This window comes from Macrotis lagotis, chromosome 2 (assembly GCF_037893015.1).
Source record: "Macrotis lagotis isolate mMagLag1 chromosome 2, bilby.v1.9.chrom.fasta, whole genome shotgun sequence".
Lineage (NCBI taxonomy): Eukaryota > Metazoa > Chordata > Mammalia > Peramelemorphia > Peramelidae > Macrotis > Macrotis lagotis.
Window position 1 is genome coordinate 48,581,584 of NC_133659.1, and position 19,646 is coordinate 48,601,229.

At 33.5% G+C, this 19,646-nt stretch overlaps 1 protein-coding gene across 15 annotated transcripts in view; it reads right to left on the minus strand.

The window, feature by feature from the left end:
- Positions 1 to 2,739: 2,739 nt before the first annotated feature.
- Positions 2,740 to 19,646, minus strand: part of ADGRL2 (adhesion G protein-coupled receptor L2) — a 329,848-nt gene continuing 312,941 nt past the window's right edge. For 9 of the 15 annotated variants that reach the window (XM_074221816.1, XM_074221817.1, XM_074221824.1 and 6 more), the window contains 6 exons: positions 16,558 to 16,649; positions 14,497 to 14,665; positions 11,175 to 11,297; positions 10,594 to 10,690; positions 8,283 to 8,411; positions 2,740 to 4,849 (listed from right to left, as the gene is read on the minus strand). In XM_074221816.1, the coding sequence (XP_074077917.1) occupies positions 4,095 to 4,849; positions 8,283 to 8,411; positions 10,594 to 10,690; positions 11,175 to 11,297; positions 14,497 to 14,665; positions 16,558 to 16,649 (1,365 nt within the window). In that variant the 3' untranslated portion in view covers positions 2,740 to 4,094. Of the gene's footprint in view, positions 4,850 to 7,946; positions 8,029 to 8,282; positions 8,412 to 10,593; positions 10,691 to 11,174; positions 11,298 to 14,496; positions 14,666 to 16,557; positions 16,650 to 19,646 lie in introns of all 15 variants that reach the window. The other 6 variants (XM_074221826.1, XM_074221827.1, XM_074221822.1 and 3 more) reach the window with 2 other exon arrangements.

Consider the following 19,646-nt stretch of genomic DNA (forward strand, 5'->3'; position numbering starts at 1 on the left):
AGAATAAAAATATGAATAGCAAGGAAAAAGAGAGTAGATTTTGGTTTTTTGTGAGCTGATTTAGGAAAATGTTCAGACTTTGAACCTGAGCAACATCTCATGCTCAACAACTGAAATGTTAAACAAAAGACATACAGGAAGTAATTTTTCCTAAATGTAAAAAGGGCAGATGTGGAGGAGGGAAGGTCAAATGTAGTTTAAGAAAAAACTGCTTTTCATTTGCAAAAGTAGATCAAGTCATTGGGAACAGCCCACAAACCACTGCTAAAATAACCCATTTTTCCGACGCTGAGTTCACAATGTTCAAAAACTTTCTGGTTTTGGTCCTTAGGTATTTTAATTGCATTTTTGCCCTATACAGACACACAATAAATGTTTTATGAAAACTGTAACATCAGAGAAAACTATCTTTCAATTCCATTTGGAGTACATAATACTCAATTGGTCTAAGCATTTGGGTTGACAATACATATTCAAGTAATCCATCAGAAAAAATTTTCTACATTTCCAAAAGTGGTGTACAGGTGAGAGGTGTTTGTAAGATGAAGACCCTTCTTCATCTAATAAAGGGTGTAACAACACAAAGGTCAAAAAGCAGTTTAAGTTGGGGGGGGAGGTTGCAGAGAATACAGAATAAACCAAATTTATTTTTTCCCCCTTTTAACCAGGACAGCCTTAGAAATTGAATTATGCAGATAGTAAGAAGATAATATTTATTTTTGTTTTCCCACCAGCACTGACTGTCCTTGGATACATAAAATGCTTTAATTTTTATAGCATATCACAGCCACAATGGGATGATGGATCCCAAGATGTGGATTACCTTTTAAATAGACTAGATGGCTCAAATGGGATGCCAACTGGAATTAAATCAATATTGAAACAGCCAGCATGTCAACAATGCTGTGCTTAAGATCTTCTTGGCTAGAACTTAAGGAGGAATTTGTTAAAATCATACATTATTTGAGTGCTGTCTACACTGACCTCCCATAACTTTTATAAATGTGGATATATTATTGCTGCTTGTTAGGATTAAAACATGCAGAATTTTTTTTTTTCATTTTGCTACCATTCTATACCAGTGCATCCTTAGTGACTATAAGTTACAGTGACATTTTGTATCAAGTGGCCTGGATACCTTAATGCATTTAAATTTGAATTATTACTTTTATTCTTACAGGCAGTCCTAAATTCCATCTAAGAGGTAGCAAAATTAAGTGTTTAGTAACTTTTTTGTGACATGCTCTGAACGGACTTAATGGGGAGGAGGGATGGAAGATCTTGCGATGGAATAATCAAAATTACGTCTTGAAAAACATTTTTTTCTTGTAGTTCTCTAATTTATTACTGACCCAGTTTGACCTTGGTTAGCTTTAGGAAACTCATGAAAAATTATGTCATTGTGATAGCTCCAGGCTATGAAAGTAAAAGAAAAACAAAACACATTAAAAAAGAATAAATATGGTTGATCACATAATTATTTGATCTTTGTTAACTATTAAAATACACACACAGAGCAGGAAATCTACAAATGAAACTGATAGGAAAAAAAATACTCATTGTTTTGGAAAAAGGAAATTCCATTAAATCTAAACATAACACTAAATATGAAATGATTCTTCAGATTCTTTTTTTGTGTCTATTTCTTTTGTGTCTAATTCTTTCTTCTATTGGTATAAATAACATTAAGTTTTACTTTTTTATAAAATTAATTCTATCTTAATATTCAATATACTTGTTTAAAATATTTCAGCATATATGAATGCCTACCAAGATATATCCACATGTAGATATATATATATATATAGCTATAGATATATGTGCATATGTACCTATTTCATATTCTCATTTTGGGAATAGATATGTGTGTGTGGGCAGACTCTTTATTTCATCAGTATAGAGAATTTTTTGATGAAACTACCTCTATAGTGTGGTCAGGGAATTGTGATGTATTTTCCAGTGTTAAAAAGTTGCACGGGACTTTGAGAGGTTGGGATTGGCCCAGTGTCAGACAGAGAGTATGTGTCAAAACAGAACTTGAACCCAAGTCTTCCTGATTCCCAAACAATTTGCTATCTTTTATGCCACATTTCCTCTCATTTTATTATTTACTCTTTTTTAATGCATTAGGCATCAGATCCTATGTAAATTAAAATTGGTTTCTAAGTTAGTGAAAGGACTAAAGAGAATCATTTAGTATGGGAGGAATTCAGTCTAAATGCTCACAGTGTTAGTCAGGAAAAACCTTTATTGCTGAGATTCAATTATATAATTGTTGAACTTGTGAATGACATTGTTCCCATCATAGCAAAACCGCACCCACAGAGTGCTGAGGCTTTAAAATTTCCTTTTAAGAATTCCTCTTCTCCATTGCTGATAACTTTATATTTTAAGAATGACAATTATAGGCAGCCAAATGTAGCATTTGTAATCTTTCATCTTTTTAGTATCGGTACTGAGTCCAGTTAAAAACAAAATAACAAAAAAACCTAAACAACAATTATGTAAATGCAAGTGCATCTAGAATTTTTTTTTTCCAAATAGGGTTGATTTGAGTCATTTGTAGTAACTAGAACAGAAATACACTTTAGTTTCTAGATACTATATAAGCAGCTGAAATCATGTCACTTTACTGGAAAATTCATGAATGAGAGTAATAATGCTCAATCAAGGACTTTTAAAAAACTGGGCCAATGTATTAATGCCAATTATATATGATATATAATAATGCACATTAACTACTTGAAAAATTCACATTTATTTACTGTCAAACAGGTGTTAAACTTTACATTGGATATTAGTGACGGGCTCATTATTAACAGGTTTACACAAAGGGATGAAAAGAAAAGCAGAATTTTGCTGAAACAATTTACATTTCATTAGAACTTTATCATAAAATAAATTAATTACTAAATATAGGCAGAAGGAATATGGAAGAGTAATATTTATGTTTTATTTTATTTTTTTTAAAAAAAGGACAGGCACCTTTTGTTCACTAGAAAGTTTGTGAGAAGTGTCCAGTGCCCTCTCTGCCCCCTGTGCAAGAATGAACAGAGGAATGACATACAATCTTTTTTCCCTAGATTTCACCAAATTTGTGCAAGGCATGGCATAACTGGCTTCAAAGAGATTTCTCCCCATAAAATATGTTCTTTTGGCAATAAGAAATTTAAATGTAAGAATAAAGACTAACTTGTCAAAGCAGAACACTGTTTACAGTGGAAAATAAGTGAAAATGAGTAGAACTTTTTTTAAACATACTACTATGACAAAGTGTAAGAAAAACATTTTATAACATATGTGCAACCAAGAGCTTTTCACAATATTTTCTCCAAACTCTTTAAAATTATTTTTAATGACAATTATATTTCAGTTGGACACAAATGTATTTCATTTTTACCCTAGCAATAGAACAAAATATAATTTCTTTAGCCATTTTTTTCTCATGAGAATAGTTCATTGTACAGTTGAGGAAATATATGAAATAAGGCCTGTGGCTTGATTGCTAGTGGTTAGACATGTTTTCAATCTTTGCCTTAATGGGAAAGATTTGCAGTGGACTGCCCGCGAATGCAGAATCTCTCTCCTGCTTTTCCAAGTCTCGTCAGAAACGGTAAAGTACAGTAAACTTGTCCCACAGGATTTTAAAGCCTACGCCTTGTATATAATACAATGCAGGCCTACAAAAATGGTGCAGCCATATTTACAAAGTAAGTTCAGAGACTGCTGCAGTAAAATGGCTGGGGGGAGATTTGATTCGCTTCTTTCGCAATTTCTATTAACTCAGCAGCAGAAGAAATCTTTAAAATACCTTGTTGGTATCTCTTTTCTTTGTAACAAATAATTCATTTTAGTATACTCTGTATATACAAAGGTTTTTTTTTTTAAATTTTTTTTGTATGTTATATAAAAATTCACAGAACTGCAAGGTCCAGTAATCTCTCTCTCACCGGAGAACCACAGGTCAACAGAGGTTGTCTCTTCAAGCAGATTGGAGGGAGGTGGTCAGGGCCAAATTGAGTCTTTTCTTTCTTTCTTTCTTTCTTTTTTTTTAAATACTTGTATGTGGCCCTTAATATTTCTTTGCTATACTACTAAAGACTTGTTACTAATTGCATTTGTCCTTCCCTAACATCTCCTTCTGGGATACACCCTTCTTTGTTAATGGGAATAATATAGCCATCACTGTTTCCCCTGCTGATCTGGTAGTACATTTGAAGCTGATGGCCAGCTCCCAGATTTGGCATGCTTTTATAGTAAATGTCCTCATTCTCACTCCTCCTGGAGGGAGAGAGGTCTTCTTCCACATCAGGGCTGCTCTCTGGATATGGAGAGTCTCTAAGGTTGGGCATGCTTGTGTAAAGAGAGTCTCTGTTGGGGGACTGTAGGTGGTCCTCTGTGTCCGCGGTCAGCTGCGAGACATAGCTGTCAGTTCCTTCGGTCTTCACTTTCTTCTGTGGTTGATACAGAAGGGAGTGAGTCCGTTGAGGAATGAGAGGGGCTTCAAGTTCCCGGTGATGCAGCTCTAGTCCCGGGTTGTCACTGTGCATTAAAGATGAAGCATCTGCCACGATAGCATCATCTTCACTGCTGCTGCCTCCGATCACGGGTTTGGCAGGGAGCGTGCGCTCCAGGTTGTGATTCTTGCCGCTGCCTCGTAGGTTGTTGTGCACTAATTCCGAAATGATCATTTTCTCAAAAGCAGTATCATTCAGGCTGAGTCCACAATCTACCACCTGTACGCTCTCACTGTAGTCCCCATTTCGCAGTGAGTAGCTGTTATTGAAGTTACCATTTAGCGGTAGAGTATCCATAGCACTTGTATCCCTGGCATTGTTCAGTGAATGTCCTACAAAAGAAAAGGGAGATAGATTCTGGGTTAACTGACAATGTTCCCCCTTTTTGGGCAATGTCTTTTTTTTTTTTTGTACAAGACTTTTTAATGTAGTTCAGGACAAAGTTATATTTGTAAGCCAATGCTTGAGAAGTGGCAAGTTTCCCAGCATTTCCCATTGGAAACCTACGTTGTACCCCTTATGTGATAGGAAAAAGGTGTTAAGGAATAGTTCTGATTTCCCGAGGAAGGTGAAGGTGGGAATAAAATGGAATCTTAGTTAATCAATTTTAGGGGAAACAACAGTGATTAAATTTCTGTGTCAATTCTTTGGATCCTTTCCCAAGGATTTCTTCACTCCATGCCCTTGCATAGGTAATGCAAAGCAATTCTTTTGTGACATTTACGTTTTTAAGTACAACACTATGATTTCTAAAAATGAGATTGACAGAATTTGTCCTAAACAACACTAAATCAAAAAGGAATAAGTCACATACAAAAAAATCAAAGGCAAATGTACAACATAAACCCACATAACTTGCAAGCAACTACTTTTAACGATGTTTCTAACATTTCCTTTTTTTTAATTTTATTTTTTTCTGGAGATGAGATAAAGGAAAGAATGAAAAAAATGGACAAATACAAAGAATTCATGTTAAACAAGGACAGCCATCTCTCACACTAATGGGACCAGGGCCCACAAGCACCATCCAACAACACGATAGACAGCAGGTGGAATGACTCACTTTGGACAACTCACATCATGTCTGTCTGCTCAGGCTATCTGGCCTAAGAGTAGCTGATATATAAAAGAAAGTAAAATGATTTATTGTAACATGATGAAGAATTTCTAAGCTTCTCAGCAACTTAGTCAGAGCAAGGGTTCAGCAAATTAAATTACCAGCAATAGCAGCCTTTTTTTTTCCACTTAATGTAATTTTTTTTTTTTGTTTTGCACTAATATTCTCTCTACCAGTAATGGCCTCAGGCTTCTAAAGGTCAAAGTTCGCCTGCAGCCCTGCAGTCCGCATCACTCACAGTGACAGCACTGAATGAGCCAGCACAAGGCAATTAAGAGTAAGGCCCAGAGATACAATGGGCATGGAGGTCAGATGCAGAAATGTTAGGAATTTCTGTAAGTATGGGTCACAGAAATTAAACCAAAGAATAAATATCAGCTGTGGAATGGGAGAAGGGTGTCAGCCTTGGCTAACTTTAGCTTCTGAAAGAATGACAAATTGGGTAAGTTTGCTGAAGATATGAAAAGAGGTTTAAGAGGGGAAAAAGAAAAATTATGGCAACATGCTCTTATTGGATAAGAGTTTTATTTTCTCTACAGACACATAAACATGTAAACTAAGACATCACAGTGCTTCCCAGGCAAAGAAATGGAAAAAAAAATTTGGGGGGTGGGAGGTGGGGGACAAACTGAAAGGTCTGTACCATGAAACCTAGATTATTATAATGTCAATTCCTAGAAAATCACTTGGCTACATATATGTCTGGAAAAAAAAATGAAGTGATGTTACTGGAATGAAACTGACCACTGTGAGAGGCTGCTGCATTATATGCAAGGCTTGGAGGAGTATAAGAAATATTTTTAATTGATAAAAAAAATAGGTAATTTTCTTTTTTGCCCTCTTTCTACCCTTAAAGCTGCAGATTATCCTAGAAAACAACATTTCTTTCATCAAAAGGGTCTCTCTACTGTTATTAATAGAAAATCAGGGGGACAAAAGGGATCAGATTCCATGTGGTCATAAAATGATTGGAATTCTATGGTTTAATTTTAACTTAATAAAATTTGCAAATAATTCTACATAATTGCATGATCCACATATAATAAATGAAACAAGGTTAGAGTAAACAGCCAAACTGCCCATTTTTAGATTTGATTGGCAGATCCTGATAGTTTTGAAATTTTAAATATCATCTAAACTAATTTTTTCTTAAAAAAAGATTCACCAATACCAAGGCATGTGAAATTTCTAAGTGATGAGTGACACAGGGACCACAAGGTAGAATTCATTTCCTCCAGGGAGGTCTTTTCTTTGCATATCTCTGCTAAATAGATAGACACTATTAAGCTGGATCATATAGGAGGTGTTTTCTATGATATACTGCAGATTTAAGCACATTTGGACTGGTTTTGAAGAGGCAACATTTTCTGCCCGAGTTCAGGTAAATCACTTGAAGTCTTTTCCATAGCCTGTAGCAAGATTACTGTGGGAATGTAGAAATGATAAGTAAATTATTAAGCATTTTTGCTTGGCGGTACTTCAGTTTTAAGCAGCAAATTATTTCAGCATTGAATATCCTCAATTATCATCAGCATTTGCTACAGACCTTTTATTATTAAGAAAAAGGCAGTACAGTACAGTAGTACTGTTTGAATTTGGAATCATTTTTTTAGTTGCAAATTGTGAACCACTTGCCCGCTGAGTCTACTTCATGACTGCTAGTTATGTTTTAATTGTGCCCATTAAAAATCATGCTGAAAAAATTTACATTTGATAGGCAAAGTTAAGTTTTACTCCCATACTTGTCTCTCTGTAGGTTGCTAGAGGAAAGCGTAAGGAAAGTAAGAAAACAAGAGAATGAAAATAGAAACTGCAGTTAAGTTAAAAACGACTTGAAAGAAAGTTTTGTGTTTTCTATATCTGCAAATATTAGACTTGAATCGAGATTACATTATACTAATGGCAATTAACATTGTAACTTTCAACAAAACCCTGACTAAACAGACATTAAAATTATGACTTAATCTATAAGTTAGAAAAAAAGCAATTACAGGAAAACATAGTAATAATAAAAAGTGAGTTAGTGACAACCCCAACACCTCCACCCCAAGTACCGCTAAACTGCTCTAATATTAACTTTCAGCAAAAAAAATAAAAAATAAAAGTTTTCCTAAGGAAAACAACAATAACATGAACATCAACAAAACTAACATAAAGCTGCACTATACTATAGTTTGTTTATCCTCAATGCCAGATGTGGTTTCCCACACCTGGGCATCCAAATTTCCTTTATCATCTACTCAACTCCATAAGCAGATTTTTCTCAGCAAGCTTTAGAGTCAACTGAACCTTATATTACATAGACATGATACCTCTAAGTGATATATATCTTGAAGATGGGCTCTCGGACCATGTGATGTCAGTCCTGTAATAGTATATTAAGATTTATGCCACCTGCGTTAAAAACATGGATAAGGATAGGTAAATATTCCTATGTCTCAGGCATTACTATAATATAGTGCAGTTTTAGAAGCCTGGCACAGGCAGTATCATAATGTTTCTCAAGACTGAAAAATTCAGAATGCATTCCTAGGATATGAAAACTTGAGTTTCTATCTTAGAAAGGGGGGAAAAATAGCAAGAAAGGAAGTTTTTGTTTAGGAGCCAAAAAAAAAAAAACTAGTTTTATTCAGTAAGTATAAGCACACCTGGTGAGTTAAATACAGGAGCAGAAGGGGCATTACATACAACTGTTTCAGCGAGCAATGTGTTATAGGGATTGTTAGTGCCGTGGGGTCGAAGAAGAGGGTTTGTTAGTAGGTAATTGCCAGTCATCCCTAAAGCAAAGAAACAGAAAAAAAATACATCAGTTCTCTTATCTTGGCCAGATGGCTTCATTAAAACATTTTTCTGTATTGATAAATAACAACCGACATTTATTTATATAGCGCTTTGAAGCTGGCAAAGCGCTCCAAACACATTAGCTCACGTAACAACAACCCCAGGATAGGCTCTAGAGGCATTTGGGTCCTCATTTAACAGCTGAAGAAACAAGAATTGAGGAACTTAAGTGATTTGCTTATGGTCAAAAATCAATTAAGTAAGTCTAAGAAGAGGGTCTCGAACCCAGGTCTGGAATCTCTAACTCCAAGTGTGGTAGAGCCTATGTCACATCTCTGTGGGTTAAGTTGTCAAATGACATTCTTCAGGGACTTCCTGATTGTATTTGAACTAGTAATTTGAAGGAGAAAGGGAGAGGGTCGCTTTGTTGGCAATCCACAGGTGCTTACTAAATCCCCAAAGCAAACACCTGCAGAAAATGACATTTACTAATTTATACAAAGCCCCAGATAAACAAGAATGGCAACTGAATGCAGAGGGATCAACGCTATGTTTCAAAATGTTACTGCTACATATTACAAACTTTTTAACTACTAAGGGTCCTGATTTGGGAATTTCAAACTTTATGAATTTACAGGTGTGGGCTTTATCCCTTATGAAAACATCTGTGTTAATACAAACTCAGGCAAAAGGGAAGAAGAAAACCAACTTTTACCAACAAGTAGAGGGGAAAGAGATACTCTGTAAAAAGCCTTTCTTAGTATAAAAGCTCAAGCACACATGCAGAAAAACAAACCTCAATGCTTCTGTTTGGAGGAATTAGACCATTCCCACATATGCAATCAGGCTAGAGGGGCTCATGCTGTCAAATTTTTCCCCAAAAGAAATACTTGAATATTTCATTCCCTTTAAGATAGCTACTTCAACTGATTAAACAGTAATAAGCATAATAAACATACATCCTACTCATGTTAATTTACCATTTACAAAACTTCTAGTACTTTATGACATGTTTTTAATATGACTAACATAACTATTTTAAAATCACAACTGACCTCTAGTTGGCCTTAGTTCTCAAGATATGCCTACACATTTACCCTTCCCCTATCCCCCTCCCTCAAAAATTGATGGAGAAATTTGGCAGAATAGTGACAAAAATTATATTTATGCCCCTTCTTGAATACATTATTTTGGGTGCCTCATTAAGATAAAATACAGCTAAGGTTGTTTTCAGATGCACTGTACTGCTGCAAAATTGATATTACCTGGACATTTTACATGTCCAAAGAGAGTGAAAATGTCATCTGAATTTTCATGCTAAATTTAAATTTATTAGACTTTCATTCAGGCAAAAGCAAAAAAGATATTATATTTTAAATATTTATGCTTTTATCCTACTGGAGTTATTTTATTCTAGATAGGAGAAATGTTTAGAGTTCAACAGAGAATTCCTTTATTGACAGATTATGCTAATCTTATTTGATAGTGGCTTAATTTAAGTAACAATTAGATTGATTTATGCCATAATTTCCTAAAGTTGCAATCCAGACGAATGCAGAAATACAACTCAAACAGAAAAAAAAAAATTCATGCACTGTCTCATGTATTTTAATTTCATTCCATAAGAGGCAGAATTTACTGCAGCTCTGTTGTTAACATTTAAGTTTTGGTTTTTGAAAGAAATGTTCAAATAATAAGAACTTCACTAATTAGAATTGTCATTGTAAAAGTTGACATTGTTTAGTGGGAATAGTAATTATGCTAATTACATCAATATTTTAGGAGGAAAACTTTTATAAATGTCTCTTGGTTAGAAAGGATGTCAATTTGATTTCACAGGGAAAACGTCATTTGAACTTATGTTCTCAATGATTTATTTGTTTCAACATTAGTCTCATTAATATGTTTTTAACAGTCAGGATTTATGCTCTAGCTTCTGATTTAAATTATTGATGGATGTTATTTAAGTGTGCTTTCCATCAAATGGGATAAATGAAACTCAAGTAGTAAGGTAAGTTGACTGAAAAGGAATTTTTGTATCTCCTCATGAAACATGAAAATTGCTGTCTTAAGAGATAAAAAAAAAATGTTTATGTTTCCTTTATGACAAGATTCTTTTAAAGTGACAAATACTACAAAACTATACTCCTCAAATCGAAACTGTTCCTAGTAACTGACCTTGATTAAGCGTTGAAGTGCTATTGATGTCACCTGAGATAAAGGAAGATTCTGACTGTTTTCTCACAGTGTCATTCCACATCCTTCTTATACGACTCTGTTGATAGAAAGCAAGAAGACAGAGAAGTTCTATTTTAGGTTCCATGCAGATTGTTTGCTTGATCTCAGCCCCACTAGGAAAACACACTGATTTTTCCCTCATCCTGTTCCTTTGGGGGTTATCTGTTGCCACTGTTCAACAACTATGTTGCTTCCCAGTTCAAATTTAAGAAGGCATATCCTTCTATGTTGTGAGGAACTCACGCTACTGATTTTTAACTGAATAAGAGACAATGCAGTTTCTTTGTCATAACCTATCACAATAATAGGAAACTGGTATTTGTATAAAGAAACAAATTTTAAAAGAAAACCTTAAAGAAACATTTAAAATGCATACACACCCAAAACATGAAAAAAACACCAAGTATTTACCATCTAGATCATTATAATGAGAAGACAATTAGTGTATCTGAACAGAACATGTCTCAGTAGGCTTTCTATAAATAAGGTTAATTAAAAGATGCTGTCAAACTCTTTGTTACCTGTGTGCCAGAGGAATATCGGGCGCTAGTTCTCGTGGTTGATGCCTTCACAGAATTGTGGGGACTCTCAGTTGGTAGCCCGCCACATGAATGTCGAAAGCACTTGCCATATTCCTTGCGTACCTGTAGTTGAATAAATGGTAAAATTGTTCTAAGTGTCAGCCAATAAAATATATATTATATGTTAGTCACTGAGATAAAAGATAGAGATACAAGTAAATTAAAAACAAAGCAAAACAAATAGACAACAAAAGTAAAAGTTCCTGCCCTCAAGGAAATTACATTCTAATTGGAGAGATAACATGCAAAAAACTATATCTATATCTATATCTATCTATAATATATACAAGATAGGATTTTTTTAAAAGAGTCTGTTTCCTCGAGGAGCTTTCATCATAATTAATTGAGGAGACAATACATAAAATATTTAATATATAGTTAAGTGCAAAGTTTCTCTACGATGATAGAGTATCAAAAATCACTTTAGGAAAATGCACATCTGTTATGAAAATTAAATTTATTCAACATCTGAACTATTTTCAATATGGTAAAATAGCTCAATACTAGTTAATCTAATAAAATCAATAGTTCCATTTGCTAATCTAGTTACTACTGTTTTAAAAAATTTCTTTTCAAAAGCATATTTTACTATCAAATTTACCTAGTTACTATTTATTATATGCCAAGAAAATTGTCTGGGGTGAAAGGAACTCAAACTTAGGTCTCCTTTTTTTCAGATACATTTAATCAACCAATAATTCAGTCATTTAAAAGCTTCACAATCTTTAGATTCTCCTATTATAGGTCAGCTAATAAATCTCTTTGCTCTATGCTTTTTGCATTTTTCAGAATTATTGAAACAACAACCTCCTCTTCTAAACTACTCTGGAAAGAATAAAGAAGGCATAAATACGTATTTTGGTACATTTGCCATTAATTTGACTGGAATGCTTGCTTCTTTCATCTTGACATTATCAGATTTAACATTTAGCATAGAAAAGTAAAAAAGCCTATTGTCCTCATTAGCACAGAACAACAATGAAATCTATTAATGCAACATATATATATATATATATATGTATGTGTACACAAATGTATATATTCATATACAATATAAAATACACCCATATTATAAATATAAATATAAATACACACACACACACGCACATATATGTGCATGTGTGTGTGTATATGTATGGTCAAGCTGAAGGGAGTTATCAGATAATCTCTTTCTTCCTTTAAAGCCTGGATGAATGAACTGATCAGAAAGTCATCAGGAGGTACAGTGAAGCTTAAGCTAAATTTTAATATGAAAATTCCATGACCACTAGGGATGAAAGTGGCCATACCCGGAATTGTGGGATAGTAATGTAAAGAGAAATCACGACCAAATAGCACCTGAATGCATATGTGGAATAGTAAATCAGAACCAATTTTAGGGAGTCAACTATTTCAGTGTTAAACTTAAGGGTATGACCTACACAAGCACAGGACACAGAAAGTTTTTAATAAATATTTTGGAGTGACTGAACAAGTGAGGTAAATAAAGTCAAGATGCAAAGAAACAAAAACATAAACAACATGACTTTTTCTTACAACACTTTGTTCATTCATCATGTTTAAAACTTTCACCATTGTCAAAACCTCTCAGAAATATATTATCAAAGTTGGACCTCTTGTCTTTTTATCCTTAGTTAGATTTTAATTATACTTATGATTACCAATACCAATGAGGTAGGATTTCAGGTCAGAGAAATAAGAACTATGAGTTTCACAGAATCACTTTATAGCAGAATTGTAAGAAACTATGCTTGTAGGAATGATGAAAGTAAAAAATACCTTTAAATAAATTTTTAAATAGATTGCAGAAATAACATTCCAAAAACACAATATGCATTGAAAGATTTTGTTCATATACTCTCACATTTTTCTTTAAAAATCATATAAAGTATTTCACTCATTCTATCATTGAAGATTGGGTATGATACCAAAGAACAGAACAGGAAGAGTTCCATACCCCAGAAATGAAGTTTCCTGTCAGTTTTTGTCCTATGCATATGAACAGATAACTTGCTCAGTTATTTCAATATCTGATTATTAGAGAAAGCTTCTAAAAAAACCAAAGTTAATTATACCAAGCTAACCTTGTGGAAAATCATAAAAGCTTAAAGTTTCGTGTTATTTTTTTCACCTAGGACACCTCAAGAAGAATTTCTGATCATTAATAGGTATTAACTGCTCAAAACTGCTTTATAACCAGGGACAATAGCAATCACAATGGTATTTTGCCCAAATAATACCCTCCAGGGTTGGTTTTGCCTAATGTCTATATTGTTGTGAATGTACATTATCTGTCAGCATTGCACATTCCACTGTCATTAGCTCTAAATTATAGCTTGTTCAAAACTGATGGAAGTAACAACACTATCATCTTGTCAGGACTGAAAACATAATAGTTTTCACTTTCACAATTCTATTTCTCTGTTCAATTTAGTGACCAACTAGTAATAACAGAATAAAAAGACTGTATTAGTTATGCAGACAGCGACAGGGTGATAGCCAGGGAAAGGCAGGGAAACTTTTAAACCTTAAATAACAGCTTGGCTATTCTTCCAGGTTTACATCTCCTCACCACAGATTAAGGTTTTTCATCCTTAACTGTATTTTTGAATCATTTTTGCTGACTCCACTTAACATGAAATCAGCACAAAATAATACATGAAGAAGTGGGATATCATTGGTTTTTTGGGTTTTTATGAGCTGTCAAGAGACACCACTAAACAATGTCTTGATTTTCACATCTGGTGCTTTTGGACTGGTGCTATCTTTCCTGCAGTTTCCTTCTCTCTTGGTACACACCCTTTCTCTTCTGGATCTCTGAATTACTTGACTCTACAATACTGCAGTATTTTCTTTCTTTGTTCCCCATCAATTTTTAACCTTTTTTATGTCATGGACCCTTTGGCAGACTAGTGAGATACTTAGATCCTTTCTCAGAATGTTTTTACCACCTAAAATTGATGAGCTTTCAATGAAAATTAATTATGTTGAAACAGTTGACAAAATATTGAAACTAAAGTTCAAATATTTCAAGTTAACACTTGTCTTCAACATTTCTTGGTTCAGAAAGTCATTTTACACATAAGACACCTAAATCTCTCAAATATTTATGTCCTTTTAACAGTAATAAATTATGAGGAAAACATTTTAGTTCACAAATGTTGCACTTTATCTTAAATTTTTATCTCCCATATCTATGCCTTCCCTACCATAAAAGAATAGCCACATAAAGAAAACTGTCCTGTATTTTTGCATCACTTACTTTCTTCTGAAGGGCGCAATGAAAGATGAAAATGAACACTCCCTGGGAGGCATTAAAAACAGTAAAGAGATAAGCCATCACAACGGTCTCCTCATTGATGAAAAGCAGCCCAAAGGTCCAGGTGAGGCCAAGAAGACACAGAAGGGAAAAAGCACCAAGGACCCAGGACCTGAAAGAAGAGAATGGATTTTTTTTTTCAAACAAGTCTAATAACAAACATTTGGGGCAAATGTGAATATTTACATTAATTTCAGTAGTTGCAGTTGACTTTCTCTATGTTCACATTCAAATTCAATATGTCTTTTGACTTTATCCTTTCAGTGATTAAGAACTTCAGCCTCCCGTGAGAGCCGCATCAGCAGTTTTGACTTTTTCATAATTTCCAGAATGAACAAGATGTCAAAAGTATTTGAAACACAAAGGTGTAAAACAACCCCCAAATGACCTAATTGTTTTTAAAAATACAACTTTTAGTAAAAGGAAATGGAGAATTCTTTGATTTCACTTAGCCCTGTATGTTTTCTCTGTGGTGCTTTCAGAGGAAACTGAATAATGTATCACGGACAGAGAGAGGTTATATATGGCAGATAAAGGCCTAGCACCTAAACTGGGGGCTCTGATCAGCTAAGCTCAGGTGAACCTACAGTTTAGATCTAAAGCATGAGGAAGCCTGGCTGAAATGTGACCAAAAAAAAAAAAATGAATACGACCACAAAATAAAATATTTTAGAGAGATTTCATCATGAATAGTTTAAGGAGAAAGGAATTATAGAGAACAGGACGGAATGAAGGGAATTTTAAGTCAGTGCATTCCATTGCTAACTAATGATCTTACTTGATAAATGGCTTATTATCTTCATAGCTAGAAAGCATTATAAGCAGAAAAGAGAAACAAAATTATTAGACAGAATTGAAATAGAAATTAATAAGAAAGCATTTATATATTTATATAAATCAGTCAAATTAAGAAATTCAAAATGCAGAGGCAAGCAGTTTAAAAAAATAAAGGCATATAATAGTTAAAAAATACTATAGCAAATTAGATTATTTCCAAACTAATTATTAAATTAAGGGTAATTCATGATATTGACCGAGTTTGCAAAAATATAATTCATGCCATAAATTTGTTAATGTAGGGTTCTACCTTACCCTGGTAAGTCCGTATTATAGTAGCCATCACAAACACGGTAATTACTGGTGTGGATGAGAAGACAGAAAGAGGAAAAGGAAGAAAAGAGAGAGATGCTAAAGATTAGCTCTCTCTCTTACCATGCAACATGCAATGAAGCTGATACTAACCTATCTGAGACATCTAGGTTTTAAATGTTACCCTTACTATAGATCTGCCATTTAAAAAAAAACATTTTTAAAAAATGAGTCCTTTCCATAAACCTGATATTCAACTTGAGTTTTACCTTCACAGTTGTTAAATAAAAGCTTCCCATTTGAAATAATATTCTTCAAATACTTCTACAATTTAATGAAGCAAAAGCTATCAATTTCTTGTTAATTACATAATACTGTTCCCCCCTTCTCTTTGAGAGGGATATTGCTGTTTTTTTTATTCAGCATTGAGATAAAGTAAACATTTGTTTAATTAGCATGAAAACAACAGATAATCTTCAAGTTAACAATAGTAATAGAGTCAATTCTCTTAGGAGAACAGGATTAGGAGGGGAAACTGCTTAGAATCCTTAAATCAAAAAGTCATTTAACAAAACAAACTCTACATAATCATATCAGCCATGCAAACAGGAACATCATTTTGAACTGCATTTTAAATGCAAATGAAATTACCACAGTGCTAAGGAATTTCCATGGAGCCATTGGAAAAAAATTTTTTTCCCTCTTGGCTCTAGCTCAAGGAAGGGAATTATTATCTAATTTTGACCAATGCCTGTGACACTGCAAGAGTGTAACCCAAGGAGACCCATAAGGTTTGAGTCTTATTCATATCTATTATTTTTAGGAGACAAAGTTCCGTGTTCCTAGTGCTGGATAACTTCCTCCAGTCATCATGAGTTTATCATTTGTATTCCAACTTAAACACAGAACACTTACTTAATGTTTTCCAACCTGCTAGAGTCGGGTTTCAAAGTGTTGGAGTGCTTCACCATTTTGCACAAAGTGATCACCAAGAAGATAAGATTCAGCTGTCAAAACAGATAAAAATGAAATTAAGTCTATTCCAAATTGAGGGGCTGAGTAATGAAGACCTGGCAGAATATATTTAGAGGTTGGATGAAGCAAAGCCTGGGGAAGATCAAATAGGCCACATATACTTAGGAGATATTCAATTAGATTCTATTTTACAGCATTTATATTGTGATGAATCTATTACAACAAATGGATTATACATATCAATAACTTAGCAAGCATTTATAAGGTCCTTATTATAATGTAAAGACAAAAAACCCTAAAAAGTTACCCATAATGAGCCTTTTATTCTATCCAAGTGAAATGGTCATATAAATATAGACACATACATGTACATGTGTGTATATATAAAATCAGATACACACACATATATATGCAAAATTTACATATTTGCATACATATTCTCATATACTGAATAAGCAAGATGGTCATGTAACAGCATATAATTTAATAATATATTATATAAGGTAACATAGAAACAATTTCATCATATTTTTCAATTCAATAAATATTCCTTAAGCTCTCTTTACCTACTTTATCAGAACACTATGCTCAACACCATGAAAAATAGAAGTTTACCAAATAAGAAAATTGAAAATAATTCAATTCAATAAACCAATATAGTTTATTAATTACATTATTATCCTAATGCCAAATATTATGTTAGGAGATTCAGAGAAAAAAGTGAACTGATCCTTGCCCAAAAGAAACTGACATTCAATTATATTTACATGTACATATGTAATATAAACCAGAGACACAAAAGGTAATTAATAGGAGCAATGAAACTACTTGCTGGTCAGGTCAGGCAAGATAGGAAGCGGCTCTTGAGTTTTGAATGGTGCTAGGGATTCTACAAGGTAGATGAGGCCAAGGAAGGCACCTGGACAGAAAATTGAGGCTATATCTTTTTTCTTTTCTTTTGGACAGGCCTTTGTAAACCTTAAAAAACTATTCATAGTACTTTAATATTTAATGGTATTATGCTAAGAATAATTATCCAAGGTTGGGGGATGCAATATTATCCATCACTTTATTTATCTGTTAATTAATGAATTTATTTTTAAGGTTTTTGTAAGGCAAATGGGGTTAAGTGGCTTGCCCAAGGCCACACAGCTAGGTAATTATTAAGTGTCTGAGGCTGGATTTGAATTCAGGTACTTCTGACTCCAAGACCTGTGCTCTATCCACTGCACCACCTAGCTAGTGAGTGAGAGAGACAGACAGAGAGAGAGAGAGAGAGAGAGAGAGAGAGAGAGAGAGAGAAAATGGAGGCATTTGTAGGCCTTTTAGGTTGGTTATTTCTTAAAAAAACTGACACAAGAGAGCAAGAAGATATTTTCAACTGATACATGATTCTTCCTATTTAAACAAAGAAATCTTCAATTTCTAAGTGGAATAAGTTTAAGACTAAAATCCTTAATATAATTCACAAAAATACACACAAACATGCACATATGTATGCATGACCAGACAGCTGGGAAGGGTGAAAAGTTGAGGTCTTGGGTTCTATGAACTATCATTATGAAAATGTAAATAAAAAGTACTTCCAAAGATGGAGACTTTAAGTATCAGAATTAGTTGTGGTACTTTCAAAGATAAATGATATAAAGAAACGAATGTGTGTCAGAGGCTGGATATGCCTCCACATCTTCCTGATTCCATGGGCTACATTAATCTAGTACAATGTATATGCATAGAGAAAATTGTACAATTTTCTTAAATATGATATATATGTATGCAAAAATATGCACATTTGTCGAATTGAATATGGACACATATTCATATGATTGGACACATGGACACATATTAAACATGACATTATAAATAGTTTTTAAATAAAATTAAGTACGTGTCATTATATATTAAGCTATAGGCAATTATTTATAAAGGATAATAAACATAAAATCTTTATAATAACTGCATGAAAAAATCTATTTTACTGTAATATTTTGTATGGAGATAAAGTAAATACTCTAAATTCTATGGTTCAATGATTAATTCTGGAACAGAGTAAAAATTATACTGCAAGATTCTCTGTGCTACCTCCCCATCAGCCCCAGCATCCTAACGACTGTGCCATAGTATTGCCCCTAGATAGAGAAATCCCTCTGAAGAGAAAAAATGAGGTTAATGGGAATAGTTTGCATATGTCTGCAGACAGCATTCCATCCACTGTTAATTACTTGAAGACAAAAGAGGTTCTTAAATAAAGTTTTTTTTTTGTTAAATTAATTCCTTAGATATTTATCCATGCCAAAAAATTTTAAAAAAAAATCAGCAACCTTATTACTGGATTATTCTGAAAGCAGCTTTGTTAAAATATTTATTCCTCTGAACTCCTTCTCGGAAAGCTATCCCCAGTGAGTTGTATCAAGAGGTTAAAAATGAATGCGTGCAAATTCTGAGATTTTTAACAACTGAGAGATTATACTTCTAGCATCATATCCCCAAATGTAATTCAAGTAAGTTTTTTTAATTTAAAATTTTTCTTATAGTCATATGAGGCAAATAGGAATTTAATATGTGTGCCTTATGGCATTGTATTAAAACTTTAAATTACCCTACCTTAAATTAACCATCACGATCAGGAATAAGATAATAATTTAAAAAGTTCTTAGAGGTAGGAGGATAATCCTATTCATTAAATAATAAGGATATTATTTTATCTGCTGTCCCACATGTTCCATAATTCTGATTTTATAAACTTGCTTAACTACAGTAAACAAATATTAAGATGTCTTAAACTTTCCTAATTTGCTCTGAAGGGTGAGGACAGACCACCTCTGAGTGCAGAGATATATCAGGCTCTTCTTATGTCTCTCTCCAGATTTCTCTACAACTTGTAAGTTCACTAGGAGTGTTACTATTAAAAGATTTCAAAGTCATAACTATAAAAGAAGTTTTGTATTAGTGGCATAATTTTGGTTTTTATCTTACAAAAGAAAGATAAAGATATTATTTTACAAAATTCTTTTTACAAAAGAAAGACA